Raw genomic sequence first — 9,324 nt, forward strand, 5'->3', positions numbered from 1 at the left:
CTTAATGTGTGACGTCCTGTGTGTGTCTTTGTGAAACATATCAGAGGGATTAGATCTAAAAAATAAACCTTATTGTGATTAATATGTTTAGGTCTTATAAAACATTAAAGACTAAATCTTAGAACTCATCAGTGGGATTACTCCAAAAATATTTGGCATTTCCCTAAATTTGTGCAACACCAACAGTAGAAATCCTCCAAAAAAACTGAATCCTAAAAAAATGGTCTGCGCTCATCCCCCTCCCCCTCCCCTTCCCTCTGACACACGCGGCTCCGTCTCTATGACGGGAGGCGCAGCTGCGGCTCAGAGTTGATTGGGAGTCCTTTTCTATCTGACAATCACCTGTTAGTGTGATTCAGCCAGCCACCGGCGAGTTGCGCTCCCCTCTCGAGTTTTTTGACTTATGTTCCAAAGACTACCGCAAAGAGGTGTGGCCGCAAGCGTCTTGCAGCAGAGGGCGGTGGTCACGTGCGCATCGGGTCTGCTGTGTCGGAGCAAAGAATTGTGGGAAATAATCTCCATTGCCTGCTTTCTTCGAAATTGGGTTGAGCACGGGTGTTTGTTCTGCCTAATTCCTTTTCACGTGCCTGTTTTACGTTGTTTCACTCTGAGGTATTCTTTTTTTTTTTTATTTTTTTTTTTTTTTGAACCATAAGTGTGAAGAGCAAATAGGAGGAAGACATTCTTAAGAGTCTGATGTGTCAAACTAACAGCATTAAGCGTCGGTTGCTGAAGCATTTTCAAATTAAAAGCTCTAAGCTTCCTCTTTGAATATAGTATGTAGCACATTATGTGTAACGCCTCAGGCACGGCAAATGCCGCCCCCTATGTATTGCCGCCCTGGGCGACCGCCCACATCGCCCATATCAAAAACCGCCACTGGGCGTATGTCTCAACCATTCAGAAAGCAAGAAGAAATTACATTTGCGCTGAACAATTTCCCATTTCCACGTGGATTATTACCGACATCTGTAGCTTGTCAGATGTAATTAAATGGATGGAAATAAAATGCCCCATCACAATGCGTAATGACGCACAATGGCTGATCTTGAGCTCTTAGAAGATGTGGCAAATGGGAGAATTCGGAGTGAACACATCTTTAGACAGCAAGAAGACTTGCTGGCAAACGAGGACGAGTGGCTCATGAGCCGGTTCCGACTTCCTCCAGCCGTCCTGTTGGACCTCTGCGGCTTTTGGCCCCGGCGTTACAGAGGAGCACTCGGAGGAACCACGCCGTGCCAGTCCCACTTCAAGTCCTAACAACACTAGGATTCCTGGCGTACGCACGTCCTATGTTTCATCCGTACGCCACTTCTGATGCAAATCCTACGCAAAGTTTTAGAAATGAGGCCCCAGGGCCCTATGCTGAGGGACGGCTGTTGGACCACCAGGGGACAGTCTACCAGCTGTCCCTGATTTACCCCCTTCATCAGTTAATCTTATATTAGGGTGAGGGGGTGGGGGGGTTCAGCCTATGATGCACCTTGGGGGAAGGAGCTACTATGCAGTGGTCCCCCTCCCATGGTTGCCATATGGAATAGGCCCCCCCTCTCTCGGTTTTATTTGCATCTTAGACATGTAGTGCCCTTGGTAGGGGGGGTGCTTGGACATCACTGCCAGCAAGCAGCAGATGTCCTCCTAGCACCCTACCCGCCAAATTTTAACTGCACACACACCCTTTATTCTTCAAAGCTACATTCCATCATAAACACACACACAAACACACACACATGCATTTCACAAGGAAGGTGGGACCTAGGACCATCTGTCCCCTACCCCATCCCTGGTTGGGCGTACCAGGTCCTTGGGAACGGTCGTGTCGCCTGGGTGAAGGTTTCCTGGGCCCGGCAGTCTTCTCTCCACGCAGGAGGGGGATCCCTGAGCATTTTGACCAAGAGCTGGGGACCACATCCCATGTGAGCCGGGGGGTGTCCGTGTCCCTGTGGCACAGACGCACGCATGCACGCACACACGCACACACACATGCACGCACACCTACACACACACACACACTGTGGCTGCTTAAACGCGTTACTGAGGCCGATGTGAACGGAGCTTCAGGGAAGTGGACGGGTGGAGGGAAGCTCCTCCCACTTTGACAAAGCAGCAGTTTTTGCACTTCCTTGTGTGCGAGCAAGACAGCATTTGCTACAGATTGAAGGTCAGATCTTGACCTGGTTTTGTTTCCATGTTTCTCAAACAATCTTTGATTTTTTGGGTTCTTTCAGATCCTGATACTATGAGACTGATGGGATCGAGTCGTTGTTCTGGTGAATTTCAGGTGAAAATCGGAAGAGAATGGAGAGCTGTTGATGCCTGGATGTTTCTAAGAACAGAGACATCAGCATTTGTGTGCAACAACCTGAAGTGTGGATCCTACATTTCATCGACAACTAAACAACTTCCAAGAGAAAAGCCAGTTTTCCAGATTGTTTCTACCTGCTTTCATAAATTTCCACTTAATATTGAGGAATGTTTGTACTACGATACAATGAGCAGCCAGACGGTGGAAATCACCTGCTCAGGTAACAAACCTTCTGATGCTGACTGTATGTACGTCTCACTGTCAGTTTGTGATGCGTCATTGAGTCGATCTTAAGTCGTTTTTTTGTAACCTGAGATGTTTGAGTCCAGAGAATTGAAATATTCCTCATTGTGAACCGTTCTAAACTTGGTCTTCTCTTCTGGATCCACAGACTCTGTCAGGCTGGAGAACGGATCCAGTCGGTGTTCAGGCAGGCTGGAGGTGAAGTCCAACAACTCGTGGTCCTCCGTGTGTGAAGATGACTTTGACCTGCTGGATGCAGAGGTGGTCTGTAGGGAGCTGGGCTGTGGGGCTCCTTCAGTCCTCCAGGGGGCGCTCTATGGAGAAGCAGAAGCTCCCATATTGAGCAGAGAGTTTCTCTGTGAAGGTCATGAGTCTGTTCTTCTGGACTGTGGAAGCTCATGGAGGAAAACAAAAGCCTGTCCACCTGACAAAGCTGTTGGACTCACCTGCTCAGGTACAGCTGCCAGTTAGTGAATGTAGGCGTGTTTCTGTAACATGTTCAATCTCACTGGGAGCTGATGGATCAATAAGCACAGACGGAACTTTTAGTGACATTTATGCCACTGTAGAAATGTCTACAACACCTGTGCAGGTACATCAATCAGTAAAAGTTTGATTGAAATTCATCTCAAGCTCTGTTTGCACCGGGCATGTGACCCATATTCACTCACTGGTCATTACCAAATCCAAGTCTCTGATTGGACAAAGTTCGAGCTGGTTTCAAAGTGAGTTCAATGGTCACGTGTTTTGTTCATGGAGCCTAAAAACGGTCACAGAAACTTGCATAGCTAAGCGTGAATGTGAGAGTTTTGAACCAGAAGCCCTGAATGCACGTTAACATTGACTTTTCATTGGAAGTGGCTGCTTAAACGCGTTACTGAGGCCGATGTGAACGGAGCTTTAGGGAAGTGGACGGGTGGAGGGAAGCTCCTCCCACTTTGACAAAGCAGCAGTTTTTGCACTTCCTTGTGTGCTAGCAAGACAGCATTTGCTACAGATTGAAGGTCAGATCTTGACCTGGTTTTGTTTCCATGTTTCTTAAACAATCTTTGATTTTCTTGGGTTCTTTCAGATCCTGATAATGTGAGACTGATGGGATCGAGTCGTTGTTCTGGTGAACTCCAGCTGAAAAGTGGAAAAGAATGGAGAGCTGTTGATCACTGGGGATTTCTAAGAACAGAGACAACATTAGCATTTGTGTGCAAGAACCTGAAGTGTGGATCTTACGTTTCATCTACAACTAAACAACTTCCAAGAGAAAAGCCAGTTTTCCAGATTGTTTCTACCTGCTTTAATAAATTTCCGCTAAATACTGAGGAATGTTTGTACTATGATACAATGAGCAGCCAGACGGTGGAAATCACCTGCTTAGGTAACAAACCTTCTGATGCCGACTGTATGTACGTCTCACTGTCAGTTTGTGATGCATCATTGAGTCGATTTTAAGTCGTTTTTTTAGTAATCTGAGATGTTTGAGTCCAGAGAATTGAAATATTCCTCATTGTGAACCGTTCTAAACTTGGTCTTCTCTTCTGGATCCACAGACTCTGTCAGGCTGGAGAACGGATCCAGTCGGTGTTCAGGCAGGCTGGAGGTGAAGTCCAACAACTCGTGGTCCTCCGTGTGTGAAGATGACTTTGACCTGCTGGATGCAGAGGTGGTCTGTAGGGAGCTGGGCTGTGGGGCTCCTTCAGTCCTCCAGGGGGCGCTCTATGGAGAAGCAGAAGCTCCCATATTGAGCAGAGAGTTTCTCTGTGAAGGTCATGAGTCTGTTCTTCTGGACTGTGGAAGCTCATGGAGGAAAACAAAAGCCTGTCCACCTGACAAAGCTGTTGGACTCACCTGCTCAGGTACAGCTGCCAGTTAGTGAATGTAGGCGTGTTTCTGTAACATGTTCAATCTCACTGGGAGCTGATGGATCAATAAGCACAGACGGAACTTTTTGTGACATTTACGCCACTATAGAAATGTCTAGAACACCTGTGCAGGTACATCAATCAGTAAAAGTTTGATTGACAGTCATCTCAAGCTCTGTTTGCACCGGGCATGTGACCCATATTCACTCACTGGTCATTACCAAATCCAAGTCTCTGATTGGTCAAAGTTTCAGCTGGTTTCTACATGAGTTCAAAGGTCGTGTGTTTTGTTCTTGGAGCCTAAAAACGGTCACAGAAACTTGCATAGCTAAGCATGAATGTGAGAGTTTTGAACCAGAAGCCCTAAATGCACGTTTACATTGACTTTTCATTGGAAGTGGCTGCTTAAACGCGTTACTGAGGCCGATGTGAACGGAGCTTTAGGGAAGTGGACGGGTGGAGGGAAGCTCCTCCCACTTTGACAAAGCAGCAGTTTTTGCACTTCCTTGTGTGCTAGCAAGACATCATTTGCTACAGATTGAAGGTCAGATCTTGACCTGGTTTTGTTTCCATGTTTCTCAAACAATCTTTGATTTCTTGGCTTCTTTCAGATCCTGATACTGTCAGACTGATGGGATCGAGTCGTTGTTCTGGTGAACTCCAGCTGAAAATCGGAAGAGAATTGAGAGCTGTTGATGCCCAGGAATATCTAAGAACAGAGACATCATTAGCATTTGTGTGCAAGAACCTGAAGTGTGGATCCCACGTTTCATCGACATTTAAACAACTTCAGAGAGAAAAGCCAGTTTTCATTCTTATGTCTCCCTGCTTTGATAAATTTCCACTAAATATTGAGGAATGTTTGTATTACGAAACAATGAGCAGCAAAACGTTGGAAATCACCTGCTTAGGTAACAAACCTTCTGATGCCGACTGTATGTACGTCTCACAGTCAGTTTGTGATGCGTCATTGAGTCGATCTTAAGTCGTTTTTTTAATAACCTGAGATGTTTGAGTCCAGAGAATTGAAATCTTCCTCATTGTGAACCGTTCTAAACTTGGTCTTCTCTTCTGGATCCACAGACTCTGTCAGGCTGGAGGACGGATCCAGTCGGTGTTCAGGCAGGCTGGAGGTGAAGTCCAACAACTCGTGGTCCTCCGTGTGTGAAGATGACTTTGACCTGCTGGATGCAGAGGTGGTCTGTAGGGAGCTGGGCTGTGGGGCTCCTTCAGTCCTCCAGGGGGCGCTCTATGGAGAATCAGAGGCTCCAAAGTGGAACAAAGAGTTTCTCTGTAAAGGTCATGAGTCTTCTCTCCTGGACTGCAACCACGCCAGACTAGAGAGAAGCTCCTCATCGGACAAAGTTGTTGACCTCACCTGTTCAGGTGGAGGAGGAGCCACAGCTTTAAACTGGTATCAGGTGTAATCATTTATCAATAACGTATCTGTTTGTGTCTTCATGAAGGAATCATCCGCCTGGAGGGAGACGTCAGTCACTGTGCTGGAACACTGGAGATGTTTTACGGTGGAGAATGGGGACCAGTAGCTGCTTCTAACTGGAGCCGGGACTCCGCCTCTGCAGTGTGCGCTCAGCTGGGTTGTGGTTCTGCTCTGTCTACTAGAAGCAAAGACAACTTCCTGAACAGATCAGTGTGGTGGATCCAGCCTCCGTGTGGCCCATACCTGGAAGACTGTAATATTATGCGTTGGGATGATCAAAGCCAATCTACTCTTGAAATAATCTGTTCAGGTAAAACCAAACACCAACGTCATTATTTTACTGATCATGTCCCATTTTGCTGCAACACTCTGTAATTCTAGAATTTACTGATCCAGATCAGCACCAAGTGTGTCAGGAAAGATGAAAACCAGCCAGGTAGACCTTCAGAAAATAGATTGACTGGGCCTAAGAACATTATTTTGATAATGAACAGGAAGTTGTGGGTTCAGGTACCAACAAATTCTCCTTTTTTCATTACGTTTAACAAACACTATGATCACTGCAGACACCCAGGTTTTGTTTGATATAAGAAACGTTTGGTCCCCATAGATGCACACAGGCCATTGGGAGATTAATAAAAACATTAGGATTATTTTTCCAAGAAAAAGTTCCAATTCCTGAAGAATCAAATGTCCAATATGACTCAGCAGAAATCCTCTGTTTCAGTCTCTGTGGTCGGTTTGATGATCCGTTGGGTTGTCGTCTCGGTGGGTTTGACCTTGATGATCCTCGTCACCTGCTTCTACGCCACGGTACTGAACACACAACCTGCACGGCAAATACAGGACCTGAAGTATTTTATAGTGATGGTGAATTGTTGTCTTTTAGAAAACCAGACGGAGAACACGAGAGGAACCGAGACGTTCCTGATGGTTCTGGTTCTGGAGGCTGTACAGAGGAGAGGACTGCAGTGTGAAGGAAAGAATGAACAGTCCAGGCTGCAGCTGTAGAACTCTGCATTACATTACCAATAGTTTCAATAAGCAGCAATATTAACATTTGACCCCAAACTAGGCCTGCACAATATACCGCAAATTTATCGTTATCGCAATATCCAGCTCTGCAATATGCATATCGCAAAAGACGGCGAATATCGCAATAAATCGCAAACCCAAAATGTGTTAAAACAATCTTCTAGCAGCTTGCAGCATTTAACGAATCAAATAAATCCCATTATGCTTTGACCAATCAGATGGATGCCTTCCCATTGTTGACCAATCAGATGGAGGCCTATTATGTTAACCCTGGTCCTGAAGAGCCTCAACCCTGCCTGTTTTCCAGCTCTCCTTAACCAGCTTGCTGTTGATTGGCTGACTCAAGTGATTTCACATCCTGATTGACTGAACACACCTGATTTTGGTTATCATTATGGAGCAGTCTAGGGAGAATTGGAAAACATACAGGGTTGAGGCTCTTGAGGACCATGGTTAGCCACCCTGACGTTTGTCCCCCATGTCGATGAGGGTCATTTGGAGTATAATTTTTAAACTGTTGCAATGAAATGGGAATGATGTTTTTGTTTATTTTTCTATTTGTTTATTTACCGCAAATTTATCGTTATCGCAATATTGATCACTAATATCGCATATCGCAAGTTTTCCTCATATCGTGCAGCCCTACCCCAAACAATATTAAAGATGAAACTAATGAGTAAAGTAGCTCATTTATAGAAAATGTCATTGTCATTCTTGCTCATGTAATCCTAATTTTCCACAAAGAGAATGAGGTGAGCGTTGGATGCAGATGTTGTACATTGATTGATTTGATTTATTTAAGTGTCATGCACTAATGTGCCCAGCCCACACGGGCTTATATGACACTGAAAGACAAAATACACAATACATAAAGATACATCCCCATCACAAAAATACAATAATCCCCATAATCAGAGTCTAACAGAATACAAAGTGTCCATTCTTACTGTCCATGTCTTTGACACAAAATTTGCCAAACAAAAGATTTCATTTTCAAAAAGCCAACGTAAAATTTTGTATTCAGATAACCAAAACAAATCAGGACATTTCTTTTCTATTACCTCATACATACAAAGTCTCTGTTTTTCATACAAAGGACAATAAAACAAAAAATGAAATTCATCTTCCACCACTCGCAGCTCACAGACCTCACAGAGTCTTTCCTCCTCAGGAATGCCTTTAAAGCGCCCAACTTCCACCTGTAGGGGGAGCATTCCTGCTCTAAGTGGAGCACATAAGGATCTCTGTCCTCTTTTTAAGTTATATATAACATATGGCTCAGCAGAAAATGTGTCCTTAATTTGCAAATAAGTTCGTAATTTTGGTTTTTGAAGCAGTTTCATTTTCCAGTCTTTTTCATAATAACCAACTAAAGTTTCCTTAACATTATCTATCTTACATTTCAAACAATTAAAAAATAATGATTGTAGGTTCACAGAGGACAGAATGTTAAATACATCATTATACCAGGGATAAATATGAGCTCTATCCCAATCAAATACTTTACGTGCAAGTCTCTCTGCAGGTAAAGTCACCAGCCGGTTCCATAATCTGAGAACTTCTGCTCTTTGTTTGATCACACACCCCCCCCCTCCATGTCCCCTTCAATGGCGGCTTTAGTGGTGAACCCTGTGTACCCCCAGAAAATATCTCATTGCCCTGTATTGAACCTTATCACACTCAGGAGCGTCTTTATAACCCCAGACTCCTGCAGAATAAAATAACACAGATCCCACCATGGCATCGTACAATTTACTAAACGTGTCAAAACTCAACTCAGGACAGACCTTCATCTGATTTATCACTGCACCAAGCGCCCTCCCAGCAGAATCTGATAATAGCTGCTTCCCTTCTGAGAACATCATATTTTTATGAAAAACAAAACCAAGATATTTATAGGTATCAGTAACCATGAGAGTAGTTTTACCAAAATAAAACAGAAAATTACTTTGAGGTACTAAAGGCTTTCTAAAAGTACAAAATCTGTGAAGTAAAAAGCGCTTTCATCCACCAGATTCATGCTTTAAAAGTTGGAGCAAATTATTTTGGAATGATACCTGCTTTATTGTTGATGAACTCACTCCAGGTTTAATGGGTCACGTTCATAAATCCTAGAAAGAAAAAGGAGAAATAGAAAGTCAAACACAAAGGTGTAAGATGAATACATTTGATGTTTTATACGCACTAGAAGGTATTTAAGTTATAATTAAGCTAAAATGCAAGTTAAAGGTCAACTGGTTGGAAACTAGCATCACGTCTGAATTCTTTCACTAACCACTACTTGGTGCACCATATCAGATGTTTGCATTGACTTTTTTTTTGATGCCTCAAAAAATCATGTGGTGCCCGCTTCAAAACAGTCTGTTTGAAACCTTTGACAGATTCTCTTGAGTCCGTTTTCAGAGGCAGAGGTGTAGACTTCCAACAAGCTTGGTGAGAGTGGT

The 9,324-nt window shown here is 44.0% G+C and overlaps 1 protein-coding gene across 1 annotated transcript; it reads left to right on the plus strand.

Annotated features, from left to right (window-relative positions):
- The first annotated feature begins 2,433 nt into the window (after positions 1-2,433).
- On the plus strand, positions 2,434-6,921 carry LOC110016172 (scavenger receptor cysteine-rich type 1 protein M130-like). Its single transcript, XM_023961323.1, has 6 exons — positions 2,434-2,525; positions 2,697-3,002; positions 4,093-4,398; positions 5,871-6,155; positions 6,573-6,658; positions 6,735-6,921. The coding sequence occupies exons 1-6, from the start codon at positions 2,492-2,494 to the stop codon at positions 6,774-6,776; spliced, it is 1,059 nt and encodes a 352-aa protein (XP_023817091.1). The 5' UTR covers positions 2,434-2,491; the 3' UTR covers positions 6,777-6,921.
- The last annotated feature ends 2,403 nt before the right edge of the window (positions 6,922-9,324 follow it).

The sequence above is a fragment of the Oryzias latipes genome, chromosome 13 (assembly GCF_002234675.1).
Source record: "Oryzias latipes chromosome 13, ASM223467v1".
NCBI classification, from domain to species: domain Eukaryota; kingdom Metazoa; phylum Chordata; class Actinopteri; order Beloniformes; family Adrianichthyidae; genus Oryzias; species Oryzias latipes.